Source organism: Thermobia domestica, chromosome 12, assembly GCF_964235325.1.
Source record: "Thermobia domestica chromosome 12, izTheDome1.hap1.1, whole genome shotgun sequence".
NCBI lineage: Eukaryota > Metazoa > Arthropoda > Insecta > Zygentoma > Lepismatidae > Thermobia > Thermobia domestica.
The window spans coordinates 216,811,678-216,830,069 of NC_137465.1; the positions used below are offsets into that span (position 1 = coordinate 216,811,678).

Here is an 18,392-nt window from a genome sequence, read left to right on the forward strand (position 1 = left end):
GACGTAAAACTCAAAGATTTCATTTCATTTTTATTTATTTATTTGTTAGTCAGGTCATGATTCTAGTGATAAAGTGACTATATCATATTCTTTCTATCCTCTGCCAATGTTCAAGTATTTTGGAAAAAAAAAGGAAAGAAAACCTTCCTGAGACAAATGACACAGAGAGAGAGAGAAAGAGAAAGAACGCAGAGAAAGAAAAACTGAATAGATTACGTCAGCTCTGTCTCTGGGTTGTTTTCATCAATGAATATCAGTATGAAATCTTTAATTGTGCTATTCGTATTTCCACCTTACGCCTCACAACAATTTTCTTATTTTTTTCTGGTCCATCGGCCGCGATTTTCTCTGTTCTTTCTTAGAGGTCTGCACAGGCTCGGGTCGAGCTAGTGAGCTTAAGCCCGACCCGGTCCGCGGGCTAGACTTGGACCTGGACCTACAAAGCATATATTACTTCGGACTCGGGCCTTAAATGTTTGAATATACAACCATATTTCTCGGGCCTTTTCTGGCCTTACTTTGTAAATATACCGGTACCTGTATAAATATTCATTGGACTGTTCTTTTTGGAGAACTTTTCAAGCACAATTGCAAAATCTTAATCCTTTAATTGCTGTAAATAAAAATACAGCTTTGCTTTAATTATTAAGTTTCTGTAATTCAGGATTATTTCGGGCTCATTTGATTATCCCATGAGCTTGGGTCGGGCTCAGGTCTAAATACTAAAAACATATTTTGGACTCGCGTCGGGCTTCATATTATAAATTCACGGGCCGCGCCGGGCCCGGGCTAAAAATTCCGGCCCGTACAGACCTCTATTCCTTCTCGCAGTGGGTTAATTCCTTCTGCGTACCTCCATCCTATTATGTTATTAATGGAGTAATTTATCTAAGTGGTATAATCAATACAATGCTTTTAGATCATAAAACAGTATCGCAGCTTTTATGTATATTTTAATGAAATTATTAATATATGCGTTTTACATTATTATTATTATTATTATTTTTAAAACCTTCTCTATTGCCATATATGTATTTCATGCCAATCATAGATCTTCACAAAACAGCGTATACTCTGTGAAAATTTTAGGACTCTAACACTGATACTATAGCACTAGTATAGAACAGTATCTATATATTAAAATGGTAAGTTTGTATATTTGTCTCCAAAGAAAAGTTTATATGCTTGTCTCCAATCCTTTCGACAATGAGATCTCGAAAACCACAAGTGCTAAAAACGTGCCATTTTCGCTGGTCGATTCCAAATTTCGTGTAGGTTGTCTGGTTCTAATTGAATATTTTAAAAAGATGGCCGTTATTTCTTTATTACATATTTTAGGGGTACACTGAAAGTGTCGAAATTTTAAAAAAGTAAAGCATAATATGCTACGAGTTATACATTCCAACACCACACATTTGTATACAGGGGTTTTATATCTCTCAGGCGTTTGTTTCATGGCCAAATGATAATGAAAAAACGAAGGATAACCATTTCTCCAGTCTAAGATGAATCTTTATTGTTTGGATTGTTTTACCCAATGAACACCATAGATCAATGACATTATAATTAACTGTGTATGTAATGTATTTGCTTATTACATACTGCAAGCAAAAAGAAAGAAAACACTGATCATACATGAATTAGAAACTCCAACCGGAAGTAGACTCAATTTTGCAAATGGTGCGAGATATTGAAAAAATAATCGAAAAGATTTCCCCTTTATGGTACCTCTTGCCGATTTTTATCAAGACATCTTTCACTTGTGTTTGTAAACAGACATGTACAGATGTTGTGAGGAATGACAAGGAGATTCATGTTCATATGTGAATGATGCGCTGTGTAGAGAGCGCAGGTTCAGCTAGTTACTATTGGAAAGGCTTGAGAGGACAGGCATTGTGACACTATACAGCAAAGCAGACCAATTTTCGTCCTCAGCAATTACGTTATATTAATATACGTTTCGGGCTCACCAATGAGCTATTTTTCCAGGTATCAACTAACAACACAGACTCCAATGAGTAACACTTTACAGTACACAAACTATTGTGTGTACCTAGCTTAATTACAGATGGCACTGATGGTAAAGAAAAACAAATGAAATATTTGTAAACTTAACCATTATATAAATATATATATACATACCGGGTGCGTCATTTATAATGTCAAACCTCGATGACGAAGAAACCAAAAGAGAGAGAGAAGCGAAACTTTGCACGAAGCAACTATACAAAGGGGCATATTGGTAGACGTATTATTTGACATCACCGGATGAACAGTGTTGCCAACCTAATATAAAGTTATGATTTTTTAAATGAAACGACTTAAATTGTATTTCATAATTGAAATCAACACTAAAAAGGAAGACGAAAGATATGCCACCCGCAGGTCAGTGTTGCAAACTTATCGAGAAATAACGTTAAATATGTGTCACATTTAAACGCCTTTTGCACGCACAGGGAGTGAGGTACACACTAGTTTTGCACAATAATTTAAATATTGACCAGAACGGATTAAATTGACACCAAGTTTAGATGGGTCCGTTAAACAGTGTTGACATAACAGAAAAGACAAAAGTCGAGTTTGGATATGGTGCAATAACTCGAAAAAGGCCATAAGTACATTATGGTTTAAAATTTACAGGTAGTGTTGTAAATAGAAAAAAAACCGTTCGTATTTTTTCAGAAATGTGCGTTTTCTTTAGAAAAAAAACATTGCCTCGTTTTTTTTCTAAATTTCGTTTTTTTTAAATAGTCACTTGTAATGCATCTTACGTCATTTAAGTCTTAAGTATTTTTATGTAGGTGTAATTACCATAAAATGCAACATAAATTAAACAATAGATACTGATACGGTACAAATATTTTACAATTCATATGAGCAGCGTACCTACTAATAATCCGGGTTTCTGTACTGTTTCACCAATATCAACGAAGAAATAAAAGTATAAATGAACATCTGTTTTTTTCGTGAAAGTAGGCATTTAATAAGTACGAAAATAATATCACGAACAGTATAAAATGCAAATAACTTGTCTAAAGGTAAAAACTAATACTAATTTGCCTACTAATATTTTTCTGAATACCATATATAAATTATTTGTCGACTAGATATATGATATGCATTGCTGGCTCTACCATATGTGCAACACGTGCATTTGCACGGGGCTGCAATATCTGTCATAAGTATTTTATTTAAAATAAATATTTCTTGTTGGAGACAGACTTCATGATCATGGTAGCTAAATTTACTAAGCTGACCTTCTATTTGAATACTACATTCATAAATTATGTTTAGGTCGCATTAGTTTAAGTCACATGATCAGTGCTAAAGCAAATGGTAAAATAAATCCCAGAATAAATAGCTCGATTGTTGTCAAATACAGGAACTCAATTCTCGAATGCCTGTCCCCTTTGGTTAGTTATCAATGTTCTGATATGAAAGCTTCTCTTGTCTTTGTCGCAAATAAGATCGTTATCATTGAAGGTGGAAACACTTTAAAAAAAATAACAGATGTAGAAGGAAAATCAAGAAATAAAAGTAAAAGAGCTAGTTGCACTATAATTGCAAACTGATATGTTGAGATTGAAACTCAATATTGAATTCTATAAAAATGATTACCATCTTTCAGATATATTTGCTTTATCTTTCACTAACATGATAGATTAATATTTAAAGGAAAAAACAGACACAACAATATTGTATTTGTAGTAAGTATTTAAGCCTTTCTGAGTGCGAGTGTAGTTTCCCTCCCTTTCGTTGTTCATGCTGGAGTAGCATACTTAAAATCGTGACTTTTAAGATTTGTTCTTTCTGGAGAAAGAGGGAGGCGGCAAATTACGTCATTGCGCGGGCGACAAATTGCCTAGGGCCGGCCCGATGATATGTACACTCATGTCCAAAATGATTGTCGCATATCTATAACTGTCTTCCTGTAAGAATATAATTTGATAATGATTTTTCAGATACTTTTAATTCTGATGCTGTGTGTATAATCGGAAAATGTATATTTGTGGTAAATTTCAAAGAAAAAGAATTATAAATACGAAAATGAGAAAGAGTAAAAGAAAATGTTGCTAAATGGACAAGAAAGTTTTATTTTCGTTTTATTGTTCTTATTTACTGCTGTTTTGACATGAAATTTGCCACATACATGTCTTTGACGATTATACACGTACTAACATTATAAGAAATACCAGGCGGATTGGTTATCAAATTATATTCCTACAACAACATATTTATAGACATGCGACAATAATTTTGGACATGAGTGTACATACAAGACATGAATATAGGATGACATCATTTGAAGTAACGCAGGGTGTTTCAAAATAAATATTAGGGTTTTGAAACTTTGTAGTATCTATTACAATTAACTTACAATTATAAGTATTATCAAATGAAAGAGCAACTCAAACAGTTTTGTACACACGCATGCCATTTGTTTCCTCTGTCTGCCGTTAGAAAGAGCAAGTAGCAAAGATGGAGACTAGAGACCAGAAAGCTTTGTGTGTTTTAATTTTGCGAAGACTGAATCTATAGTTACAGTGTAACCGTCTGTGTGAATTGAATGTTTTGTGCCATATGGCGGAAAGTTTATGGGCCTTTCTCACCTATTGACTCAATGTGTGCCATGTGACGAATGAAGCTCACATCGAACACTTGAAGCAAAAACTGTTTGAGGTGTTCTTTTATTTGATGTATTGTTTATAATTGTGCGTAAAATATAATAAGTACTACGAAGACTTAGTTCCCCGATATTCATTTTGAAACACCCTGCATTTCTCAGCATCAGTATTGGAACTAAGATGTAAAAAGGAGAGATGGTGATTGTTTACAACAACGATATTATTATTAGTCAAGACTATAATTACTACAACAACACAAGTTAGTAGTCAAAAAAATGTAATTAAATGTACACTCGTAACTCTTTCGGACCCAGGTGGCCAAAGTGGCACATACGGGTGTCACTTTTTTAATCCTCTCCTGTATGGTCACTAATTAAGATATCGGTATATATTTTTTTGCCAAATATGTTTGGTCCATAGTTTATCATTTTAGTTTCTTTTTCTTCTGTGTGTCGAATTTCCTTCTCAAAGTTCACCCGTCAAAAATTCGAGAATTTTCGAATTTTCTTTATTACTTTTCCCCTGTAGCTTCATTCGTTGTAGAGAGACCTCCGTAAGACTTGTCAGCTAGATACATCGGATGGATACCTAATTGTCGACATCAATTGGACGGGCTTGCGCGCAGTGTTGCCAACTACGGAAATTAAAATCTCCTTAAATTTGGGCAAGAAATTCGAATTTTTTTGTTATAAACCGTACCTATACGTCCGAATGCAAGTCAACTTACGCCAGTCGAACATTTGTCCTTACTGAACAAACTCGGGTACATATCGTTACAGTGGGGTAATTAGGGGACGCACGAAAAATTCGGATTTAGGTTCTAACTCTTGATTTTCCCCTACTTTTCTGTTTATCGAAATATATTTTTGGTAATTAAAAGCATTGTTTCTTAAATATCGCCATGATACTTGTAGGATATATTAGTAATGTACCAGTGTTTATTTTAAGGTAGTTTTTGTCTGCCTGGTAGCAGTGTTGCCAGCTACGGAAAATTTTCATTCAAGATGTTAGGGGAAAATTACATGTTTTGTCTATTATATCCCATTTGTTGGCTACATAGGAACAAAAGTACCAGTATCTAAAAGTCTTGTCTTTGCCCTTCACAACGCACTATAGAAAGTTTCAATAGGATAGTTAGGGGAAGTACAGTTGAAGTTTACAGTAGACCTTGTTCTCTAAGTGGAAAAAGAACTGCGATTTTTTTAGGTAGACTGAAATATTTTTTAATGATCTGCTTACTTTGTTAGATATCGTCACAATACTTGTAGAGTATATTATAGGGATACCAAAGCTTCTTTTAAGATAGTTTGTGTGTGTTTGCTAGCACTGTTGTCAGCTACAGAAAATTTTAATTTCCGATTTTAGGAGGAAATCTAGGAAAAATTCCCTTTTTGTCTCTATTATTTCCCTGTTGTTGGCTACATTCGAACAAGCGTACCACTGTCTGAAAGCCTCGTCCTTAGCCTACACAGCGCACCATAAAAAGTTTCGGTAGAATAATTAGGGGAAGTACAGTTGAGGCTTATAATAAACCATGTTCTGTAAATGGTAAGAAAATTGTGCATTTCTGAGTTAGAATAAAATTTTTTTAAAAAAAATTCATGCTTACTTTGTTATATATCGCCATGATACTTGTAGGATATAGTCTTAGGGTACCAAGGTTTACTTTCAGATAGTTTACGTCTATTTTATGGCAGTGTTTCCAGCCAAAACAATTAATTCCCGATTTTAAGTGAAAAATTCGGCAAATTTCCCTTTCCCCTCTATTATTTACCTCTTGCTTCCTACGTTGGAACAAATGTATCACTACCTGAAAGCCTTCTCTTTAGCCTACAGAACGCACCATAAAAAGTTTCAATAGGATAATTAGAGAAGCTGTAGCCCCGGCATATCTGTTGATGTTTGCTTCTGAGGCGTAAAAAGTGTCAAAATTTCACGTGTATGGAAACAGAGAATTTTTTCTTTCTCTCTTTGAATGGAAGCCAGCTACTTCAGGTTTTCACTGTACCTTGTCAACGCACCAAAGAATTTTTTTAGATGACTTAGACCCATATGGCAACAGTGGTGTTAGATACAAAAAAATCTTGAAATTCGGTTAGGGATTTTTTGTAAATTTTTACCCCTACATTTCCCTCAGTAATTTCCCACCTGCTCGCAACACTTTAATGTAACGTACACCAAAAAATAGCCACATTCCTTTTCTAAAAAACAAGGTCTTAACCATATCAATAGGGTAAATTGTTTTTGAGCAATAAGTCACTAACTGACAAAGTAGGAAAACGCCAAAAATGATCTGGGTCCGAAAGGAATAATCACACGATTTTGCTCGTATAGGTACAAGGAAACAAACGATTTGTAAGTTACGAGGGCTTCGACTCTATCTCTATTGATTATTTCAATAATCTTCAACATAAATCAATAAATAATAGCTGTCAGAAAAAAAACAGACATTTGAAAAAAAACATGAAAAAGAACAATGTTTTTTATTGAAAAAAAACTTCACAGAAAAAAAATCCGTTTTTTTACAACACTATTTACAGGACAATTTGGTATGTCATAAGAAGCATTCTCACGTTTATTTGAAGTCGATAAGTCAAGTACTTACCGAGATATTCGGAATTTTGTAAAAGCTGACAGCGTTACCAACTTCTACAGCGCAAAATTCCCAGCTTTTACAAAATTCCGAATATCTCGTAAGTACTTGACTTATCGACTTCAAATAAACGTGAGAATGCTTCTTATGACATACCAAATTGTCCTATAAATTTTAAACCGTAATGTACTTATGGCCTTTTTCGAGTTATTGCAGCATATCCAAACTCGACTTTTGTCTTTTCTGTTATGTCAACACTGTTTAACGGACCCATCTAAACTTGGTGTCAATTTAAACCGTTCTAGCCAATATTAAAATATTTTTTTTAAACCAAGACGTCATTCACTTGTGTCTGTAAAGGAACATGTACATTTTTCTTCTATTACACATGAATAGCCACATTTTCTAATTCATTTATTGTAGCCCTAAAGCCATTCTTATAGTGTACATAATTAGTTATGTACTCTTTTAATGATCAGAACAAATTTCTCTGAAAGGTTCCACCGTTACATTTAGGGTGGGCCTCCTCTTTCACAGTGAAAAAGAAAAGCCTCAACAACTAAATTGTTCCTTATGATTCTGAGTTTTTATTTTACTTTTTATCCTGTTATTAAGTGGCTACATTCACGATTCACTTAATGTTTAGTTAGTGATGAAACAGTTTTCTTTCGGCTGATTAAAGAATTATTCTTTATTCATAAATATAAAGCAGCTTTAAATCTTGATTCTGGCAATATTGATAAAATCTGGCTACGTATCTATGATGTATATTTTGGATCTTTCAACAGTGACGTAGCATAGACAACTCACTTCTTCCAAACTCAACTCTATTTCTTTCTTTCATCCACTGTGCTTTGCTCGTTGTTTTTAGTACCAATCCGCTACGTTATATTTATTTGGTGGTATGTATTCCTTTTCCCATACCATATTTCTCTCATCTGTTTTTATGCTTGTTACCTTACCACCCCATTCGCCCATATAATTTATATATATATATATATATATATATATATATATATATATATATATATATATATATATATATATATATATATATATATATATATATATATATTTAAGAATTGCAATAGAAAATTTCAACTTACGTGTATATTTGTGTATCTATCTTATTTGAAGTGCTAAATGATATTAAAGAATTCTAAGTTAGATCACACTATTCTAAATTTCTAACTATCATCATGAACACTTTATATTATCTTCTTTTCAGGACCAATGTTCTACCAAGATATTTTAATAAAGACTTTACCATAACACTGCCTGATAAAAAGAAAATAACGGATGTCAAATGGTTGTCAATTTACGATCTCACAATGCAGGTAAGTATTCGTTTTTGTTTTTGCTTTTTTTCCTTTTAACTTAGTATTTATTACTCAACAAGAACATTACAGTTTGCTAAGAAATTGTTTCCAGCTCTCGGAGAGTAAATTTAAGAACACATTTTCTTTCTGAAATGAATACTATTACGCAGGTGTTATTGTGTGTTTTACTTTTTTATTTATTTATTTATTTATTATTATTATTATTATTATTATTATTATTATTATTATTATTATTATTATTATTATTATTATTAGGGATGGCCAAAATTTTCCGGAATCCGGATTCCGGAAATTTTGTTTTCCGGAATCGGAAAATTTACTTTCCGGAATTCGGAAAAATTCCGGATTTCGGAAAAATTCCGGAGTTCAGAAAAATTCCGGAATTCAGAAAAATTCCGGAATTCGGAAAAATTCCGGATTTCGGAAAAATTCCGACATTCGGAAAAATTCCGGAATTCAGAAAAATTCCGGATTTCGGAAAAATTCCGGATTTCGGAAAAATTCCGACATTCGGAAAAAATCCGGAATTTAGAAAAATTCCGGAATTCGGAAAAATTCCGGATTTCGGAAAAATTCCGGAATTCAGAAAAAATCCGGAATTTTTCCGAGATCCGGAATTTTTCCGATTTTACTTTCCGGATTCCGGAAAGTAAAAATTCTGGAATTGGCCATCCTTAGCTAGTAGTTGTTAAAAGAGAAACACAATAATGAATAGGCTATATATACTGTATTAATTTCTTGTAGTTGGATATGTCTTTATCATTTACGTAGACAATTGCTACTGCAGTTATTTACTACTTTATGAGAAAGATCTTATTTTCACACACAAAAAAGTCGCCAGTATGTCTCAAACATTATCGCGTTCCCACCTGCAGCTGCTCCAAAGCACTGCAAACTACTTTTTAATCAGGCGAAAGGCAGTGAAGGAAAATAAATCTCAACAAATATTCTAATAACATTCGCTTATTGTCAACATACCTACAGTGAGCGCAGAAAGTGTCCGTACACCGTGCATAGTTTATATTGAAAACAGCTAGCATGAGAACGGGAGGTGGAAAATATATATATATAACCAGAATTAAGACTACACATTCATACATTTTATTTCTATATATATAAGAGAAAAGCCAAACAAACACAATCACTGTTTTGTTCAGAAGAAAAGAGAGAATTCCTTTTTTGTAAACGCAAAAAGTCACCGTACACTTATGCTTGAATTAATGCTTATAAAGTATATTACGTTATTTAATATTTTGTGGGATTACCCTGTGCGTTAATGATTGTCTGTAGTCTTCGTGGCATTGATTTCACCTGTAGTAGTTCGTAGTTCTGTAGCTTCGGGACTGATTATGTCCCATTCTTCTTGAATAGCTTTTCTTAGGCCTTCTTTAGTAGACAAGCTGTGCCTTCTGATTCTTGTCTCCAGAACAGATCATAGATGTTCTATGGGGTTCATGTCTGGGGATTGGGGAGGTGTGCGAAGCTGTTTCAAGGTATTATAGAATCAGGGGCGGGTCCAGAGGGGGGCGATCGCCCCCCCACAAGAGGAAACTCTTATTTTATATATAAATAAACCCATCCATAACAAGTTTGGAGCTCTTAAAAGTAGCAGTATTACCGCCGACCGCCCCCCCCCCAGAAGTCCGTCCTGGATCCGCCCCTGGCAAACCTTGCAGACAGGCCTTGTTCAACAGTACAAACAATAATTGCGATGATAATGTTTCTATCACTGTGCGAAACCATAGAAAAAATAATAAAAAAAAGAACTGGAAGACCAAGAGTGTTGAGTGAACAAGTTAAACGTTACATTATTAGGGAAAGAAAAAAGGTTCCAAAAAGTAGTGCTGTGCAATTGGCAACTGATCTGGAAACACGCGGTGTTAAAGTATCAGCCAGTACAGTGCGGAATATTTGCAGGGTATCATGGTCGGATAGCCAGGAAAATGTTCTGGGTGAACAAGACAAATCGTATAAAGAGACTAAAGTTTGAAAAAGAGTATAAAGATAAGGGATCAGGCTTCTTTCTGGAATAGGGTCATATTTTCGGACGAAAATAAATTTAATTTTATCGAGTCCAATGGGAGGCGTATGGTATGGCGCAAGGTGAATACAGAGATGAATCCTCAAAATCTCGTCTCTAAAGTAAGACACGGAGGAGGGTCCGTGCTCGTCTGGGGTTGTATGAGTGCCTCAGGAGTGGGTCGTCTCCACCTTATCGATGGAGTGATGATCCACAAAGTGTATATTAACATATTAAAGGAATATCTCCATACTAGTGCGCAGAAGATGGTTCTTGAAAACAATTTATTGTTCAGCAAGACAACGACTCCAAACATACAGCGGAAAATACTCGATTGTGGCTACTCTATACAGGGGCGGATCCAGGACGGACTTCTGGGGAAGGGGCGGTCGGCAGTAATACTGCTACTTTTAAGAGCTCCAAACTTGTTATGGATGGGTTTATTTATATATAAAATAAGAAAGTTTCCTCATGTGGGGGGGGGGGCGATGGCCCCGATCGCCCCCCTCTGGATCTGCCCCTGAGGTTTGCTATCTTTCTCAAAGACTTACCCTTCTTATGCACTTTAATAATTACTTTTCTTGTCTCCTCATTTGTTTCTGTTCGGTTGCTTCCCATTTCGACAGCCCACCGTGAAGTTTTTTCACTCCTATTCACAACTAAACTCATTCTGTTACTCGTCATGCTATACAGAGGTGTATACTCAGGTGAATACTAGTGAACCCCAGTTGTGGTATCTTTGTTTCGTATTCTTACGTCAGGTGTACGATCACTTTTTGCGTCTACTCTATATATTTTCTACGGAATTTATTTACTTTCTGACCATTAAACTAGTCTTTGTGGTTCTTTATTGATATATTCATAAAGCTTAGTTTTCATTATTCATATTGTGTGTGTTATTACACTTCTTAAATTTTCTGTTTCTTTTTCGCAGGCATTCTCGTTTCAATAGCATAGGTGTACGAACACTTTCTGCGCTCACTGTATGTACAGTAAATACAAATTTATAATTTTTGACTTTACGAAGTATACAATGTAATTGTTCAATAATTAACATAAGCAGGCATTCATTAATTTATATTAATATAATAGTTAACAAAACTAATAAGCGGGTGATTGATGACTCAGTGGTAGAGTTTTCATCTATGGTATTCTAACCCAGGACATGTGGGTTTTCGATGGCTAATTTTGTGTTCGAAAATTTTCCCGGTGGTACTCTTGGTTCCCTTTCTTATATTTGTTCCATCATCACTCATTAACGAATTTAGTTTATCAAAACTCTATAGCCATATATTCATTCTGTCCGTCAGTGAAACAAACAGTCTCAAGAACTATCTGATGGATTACCAATCAATTTTGGCCATGATGTACAGAGTCAATAGTTAAGAATCGAGTTCCCTAATGAATGTAATATTCAAACCGGAAGCTGTACAAATCAACCATTTCCGGTTTTTAACGTTAATCATTATATAGTAAATATGGTAATAGATAGCGAGAAGCGGTTTCCAGTAATCGACATATATAACATTCATGTAGATAGAATGTTACCCAGTTTGTGCATCTGCTGAAAATAATGAGCTTAGGTATTTAGAGAGCATTTTCCGCTTTAGAAAATGTGTGCTTGGTAAAGAATGTAGAGAATTAGCTGAGTCAGGCACGTAGCTAGAATATGGTAATAGGAAGGGGAGGGGGGATCTGTCACGAAATACTGTGGTTATTTACCAGGGGCTCAATCATTCTAAACTATTTTATTGGCAACATATATTGGTTCGTTTAGCCAAGATTTCTAATGGGGGCATGATATGAAATACTGTGGTTACACACCAGAGGCTCGATCAATCTAAATATTTTACTGACAACATACCCATATTGATTGGTTAGGACAATAAAATGAGGATATATTAGTAAGTATTTTAATAAGAAGATATGAAGAAATCTCGAGTAAAAGAATATAAAAAAAGTATTGAAAAAGATATCGTCTTCCGAGGTCATTCGAACGGTGTCGAGAATTTTGCGTCTGGGAAATTTGCACCTTACCTCAAGAACAGGGAAAATTGCGCCTCCGATGTACCTCCACCGGGAAGTTTGAGCCCTGCGAAATAAAAGAACCTATTGGAGCTTACGCATTTCCTCGGAGGGGCTGACATTACAGCATAAACAATCCTCCCCCCACAACATGCCATTTGTGATTTATTTTCATTGTGGCTATATAAGGGGAGAATAAACTTCAATATAAGCCAAAAGAACACAACGGATCAACGCAATCACTGCTTCTTCCAGAGATGATTTTGGGGGAACACTGGCCTCCCCAGAGCTCTCAGAGTGCCCCCTCGGAGGAGACCAAAATAATACGTCTATAATATAATAATAAATAGAATAGTACCAGCAGTGACCCCCCTCCGGAATACTAAATGTGCCCCCCGGAACATTTTTCCTGAAAGAACGACTGAACGCAATTGTGTGTTTGAAGTGTAATTCCAGCAAGTAAACACACTGTACATAGTTTTCTTGATAATATTACTGAACTGATTTTACATTCACTTTACATTTTCTTTTCTATATTTTGTGTCCTGAAAAGCCAAACAACTCTCAAGGATTGTGAACAGAGATATTTGGGTAGAGCCAAACAGCCTTTTGTAGATTAAATTATACTCTTTGATTATATTAATAAATAATTATATATCAGTCATTTATACGTTTATTGTAAATTTTGTAGTATAATGAAAAATTGTATGGATTGCCCTTTAGTGAACTAAAATTGTATTTTTTTTTCATTTGTTTGGAATATTATAACGGATGGAGTAACTCACTGAGACGATGAGAGGCAAGCCTAGTTCAAGTGCGAGTGGAAGTTACTTTACACAATACAATAATAAGTTGAATTGTAGGGCGCTAACATCCCAGTGCAAATATATAGCCGGCGCATTTTCCCCTCTTTTTGGGGTAGGGCGCAAACATTCCAGTGCAAATATATTGCGAGCGCATTTTTTCCTATTTTTGTGGTAGGGCGCAAAATTCTCGCATTCAAGGAAAATATAATGTCCGTGAAGTTGACAAGCCACTTATGTCAGACTCCAATTTCGACTTTAAACGTCGCTAGTGCTACGTTAGTGTTCGATAGTGACGCAAATCGTTAGTACTCCAACTGCATGCCAACACGCCCACTTCTAAGAATCATCTCAAAAGTGAGGTTAACCGTTAGAGCAAGTAAGTGCTCATTGGTGCCATTAACATTAACGTTAAAGCCTCCATCGTACGGCCCTTTGAGTAATAATAACACCACGTTTTTTGCTAGTCTCAATGCGTCCCTATATTCTCGCGAATATTCTGACGTGCCCAAGTTAGTTACTTTTTTTTTTTGGGGACAGTTGTTTATGTTATTGTTTATTGTTTATTGCTAGTCTGCAGAGTAGTCCTTACATTAATATGCCATTGTCCTTGATAATCATTGCGTATTTACAAGCAATTTGTTATTACTGTTAGAAGATATCAAAAAACAACAGATAAAATCTACTACTTAACGGTTCATATTTTTCTTTTACAGTACATAAACGATTATTATTAATAATAATAATAATAATAATAATAATAATAATAATAATAATAATAATAATAATAATAATAATAAGACTATTCCAGCATAAAAGTTATCAATTGCATCACACTGGCAACAAGCGACGCATATTTTAACTTCATAAAAAATCGTTTCTCACGATTTTCTGGAAAACTACGTATGATAACATCTTCATTATGTCAAGTTGTTTATCTCAGTGTGATATGTCTTACATCTGGACAATATCACAGTAAAACGAAAATTAAATACTAGGAGTACATCGTACTTTTGGACTACATCTCATTAACCATGGGAAGATTGAGTAGTGTATACTTTAGGATGTAAATTTCAGCTTAACTTGCATCATACATTCTTAGGATTACAAAAAGGAAATTTGTTCGTTTGCATTTGAACAAAATTCTTAGGATTACAAAAAGAAAAAATAATTTTTCCGAATTCCGGAATTTTTCCAAAATCCGGAATTTTTCTGAATTCCGGATTTTTTCCGAAATCCGGATTTTTTCCGAATTCCGGAATTTTTCCGAATTCCGAATTTTTTCCGAATTCCGGAATTTTTCCGAAATCCGGATTTTTTCCGAAATCCGGAATTTTTCCGAAATCCGGAATTTTCCCGAATTCCGGAATTTTTCCGAAATACGGATTTTTTCCGAATTCCGGAATTTTTCCGAAATCCGGAATTTTTCCGAAATCCGGAATTTTCCCGAATTCCGGATTTTTTCTGAATTCCGGATTTTTTCCGAATTCCGGAATTTTTCCGAATTCCGGAATTTTTCCGAAATCCGGAATTTTTCCGAATTCCGGAATTTTTCCGAATTCCGGAATTTTTCTGAATTCCGGATTTTTTCCGAAATCCGGAATTTTTCCGAAATCCGGAATTTTTCCGAATTCCGGAATTTTCCGATTGTACTTTCCGGATTCCGGAAAGTAAAAATTCCGGAATTGGCCATCCCTAATTATTATTATTATTATTATTATTTTCAAGTCTAATAATAATTGTGAAATTGATATACCTTATGGGCGACGAACGACATTTTGAATCCCGCTCAAGTTGAAGGGATCACAGTGACAAGGGAGATGATGACAGCACTGGATAGAATTCCGCATCCAAATATAGGCTGATATTTCGAGCAAGTATAAAATTCTATGAAAACAGGAGCTTGTTACGGTTTGAGGTCCTCTGCGAAAATTCAGCAGCAAAAAATAAAAATCTTATGATTAATTTGTCCTATTATACAGTTATAATTTTCACCGAAAAGTTGCTTTTAACAAAGGATGGGATTACTATGGGAAGGCATTTACTTCCACTAGTCTTTTATGTGGTTATACGCTGCTAATATTTATTTTTATTTTTTATTTCTAGGAATCATTCGGAGATATCTATATTCCTGAAGCCTTTGAACCACCAACAACTCAGAAAGTTTCTCAATTGAGTCGTAGGTCGCATAGCGTCAGTTCAGAATCTTTAGAGATTCTTGACTCCAAAACAATTAGGATACCACAGTTTAGTTACGACGGAACAGGCAAAGGTAAAAACTATTGTATTTTTGCACTGAGCACTTATCTGTTATGAATTTGTAATCGTGAGTCAATCATTTTCAGTTTCTTTTTCTTAAGTCATCTTCAATGAGTTGATGTAACTCTTATTTTTTATTTGATATTACCTATCGTATTTGTCGGCATATGAGATGCAACCCATTTCCTATATTCAGTTTTGAAGATCAAATATTTCCACAGCATATTATAAACGTTTTTTAAAATACAAAACGATACTTTATCAAGAAAGATTTGTGGAGTTAATAATGATTAACTAGCTATAGAATCGCACCAGCGTCTAGAAATACCTATAGCGTATTTGCGTCCTAGTTCTTTCTTGGGTTCCCCAGGGTAGTGTTTTAGAACCACTGCTATTTCTTCTCTACATGGATGATCTCCCTTTCTTTCTTTACTGTCTACGAATATTCTCTTTGCTGACGATTGTAAAATTTTCCATAAAATCTATTCCATAGACGATACCCTACGACTTCAACAAATTCTCTCTAAACTTACTGACTGGTGTGCGACTTGGAATGTAAAACTGAACCCTCAAAAATGTTTTACTCTCAGTAATTCTTTGAAGAAAAATAAAATTTATCATAGATATTGTATTAATAACAATGATATCGAAAGAGTTCCGACATACAAAGACCTCGGAGTAGTATTTGATGAAAAACTTACATTCGCTGATCACATCACCATTGCTGTGAAGAGTGCTATGAGAATATTGGGCATTCTTTACAGATTTACTGAAATTCGAGATCTCAAATCATTCAGTATTTTCTTCAAAGCTTTAGTATCTCCTAAAATTGAATATTGCTCACCGATATGGAATATGGTCTGTGCTTCAAACTTATCCCGTTTTGATTCTGTTCTTAACATTTTTCTGGCCATTGTTAAACAAAGAGTTTCTTCTGTGCATAGTCTTAATAAAACACGGCTCGTAAACAAACTTAATATACGGACTCCATTTACTTGACACTTAGTGGCAATTATCAATCGAAAAACTGACTCTGAATTATTGGTTTCTGTTCTCAGTTTTCATGTACTTTCTCGCCTTACTCCTAGTCATAGGTTACTAACATATGTGACACCCAGACTGTCAATTATATAACGCTCTTTATATGTCAGGCTGGCATCATTGTATAATAGTTTATCGTCAGATTTTTTTTAAACTCTAAAAGTCATTTTAGAAACAAACTAAAGTCTGTAAATGTAATACATATATATACAGGGTGTTTCAAAACAACACCGACAACGTTTGGGAGGTGATTTCTGACACCAAGATAAGACAAAAAGTATAGACCAACCTGGGTGCATAAATGCTTCCTTTCGGAGTTATAAGCTGCCGAAAACATAAAAAAAACACGAACTTTAAAGGTTTCTAGCTCCAGTACTATGGAACCTACCGTAGTCGGGTTAAGACTTTATTTAGGAACTAGTGCGTGCCCTATATAAATATTCTTGTTTCAGAATCCTGCGGTACTTCCGCAACAATTTTTATATGGGTAATTCGTGAATACTTCAGATTATATGCCCGTAACCAAACTCCCTCTATAAAAATTGTTGCTTTAAAGTTCATTTTTTAATGTTTTCGGCAGCCTATAACTCCAAAAGGACGCATTTGTGCACCCAGATTGGTCTATACTTTTTGTCTTATATTGGTGTCAGGAATCACCTCCGAAATTTTGAAACACCCTGTATATATATATATATATATATATATATATATATATATATATATATATATATATATATATATATATATATATATATATATATATATATATATATATATATATATATATATATATATTAACAACATACTTGTAGAGATATACGCTTGGCGAGCGAGAGGTAATAAATTAATTAATTTTATAAACATTTAATATTAAAGTTGGCATTTATTGTCATTAATGTTGTAGAGCTATGTGTACTGTGTGTGTGATGATTAGTTAGTTAGATTGCTAGATCACATTAGGCAAACTGTTGGTGATTCATTCATCTGAGAGTAATCAAAGATGTACTACCACATACCTTTGACGTTTACTGGAGTCGAACTCCTGGACGCAGAGTTCGTAGTCAGTGACGAACCACAGTGGATGGGTTTCCACTGAAACTTGGTGTTGATCTTCTACAGACTGGTTTCCAAGAATTGATCCTTGAACGCAGATCCCTGGCAACTGATCTCCTAACAACGGGTCATCCGGAACTGATCTCGATTCAGTTTGACATAACCTTTTTATGCCATTTTGCTTCATGATGATTTCGTGGTTTCTTCCTTACCAAATTTCGTAGCTAATACATCTCTGTGCTGAAACCGTAGTTTCTGCATTTTCTCTCAGTGACCAAATCTCCAGACAGTTTACGTTTGCGATTTTCACAATTTTACCCAACTTTCAGAATGTGTTGTTGTGAACATAAAATATACAAAGTTTACATTGGTCTTGCTTCAATGTTTGTTTATAATGTTATGACACGTGCAGACTCGTGTCTGGATCGTTACTTAATTAAAAACAAACAACCATAAGCACAATGTAATATTATGTGTTAACACGTCTGTCTGCATGATTACTAATTTCTGACTGCAAGCCAATTCTTAAACAACAATTTAATTTTCATCTTTAGCCAAATTAATGAAATAAATGAATTTTAATACAGAACTCTATCTCTGAATTTGGCGTACCGTGACACGCCCCCTCTTTAA

At 34.6% G+C, this 18,392-nt stretch overlaps 1 protein-coding gene across 2 annotated transcripts in view; it reads left to right on the forward strand.

The window, feature by feature from the left end:
- The window catches only part of knk (cytochrome and DOMON domain-containing protein knickkopf), a 94,614-nt gene that overhangs the window by 30,519 nt on the left and 45,703 nt on the right, over positions 1–18,392 (forward strand). For both annotated transcript variants that reach the window (XM_081734732.1, XM_081734731.1), the window contains 2 exons: positions 8,447–8,555; positions 15,513–15,678. In XM_081734732.1, coding sequence (XP_081590858.1) covers positions 8,447–8,555; positions 15,513–15,678 — 275 coding nt within the window. The remainder of the gene's footprint in view (positions 1–8,446; positions 8,556–15,512; positions 15,679–18,392) is intronic.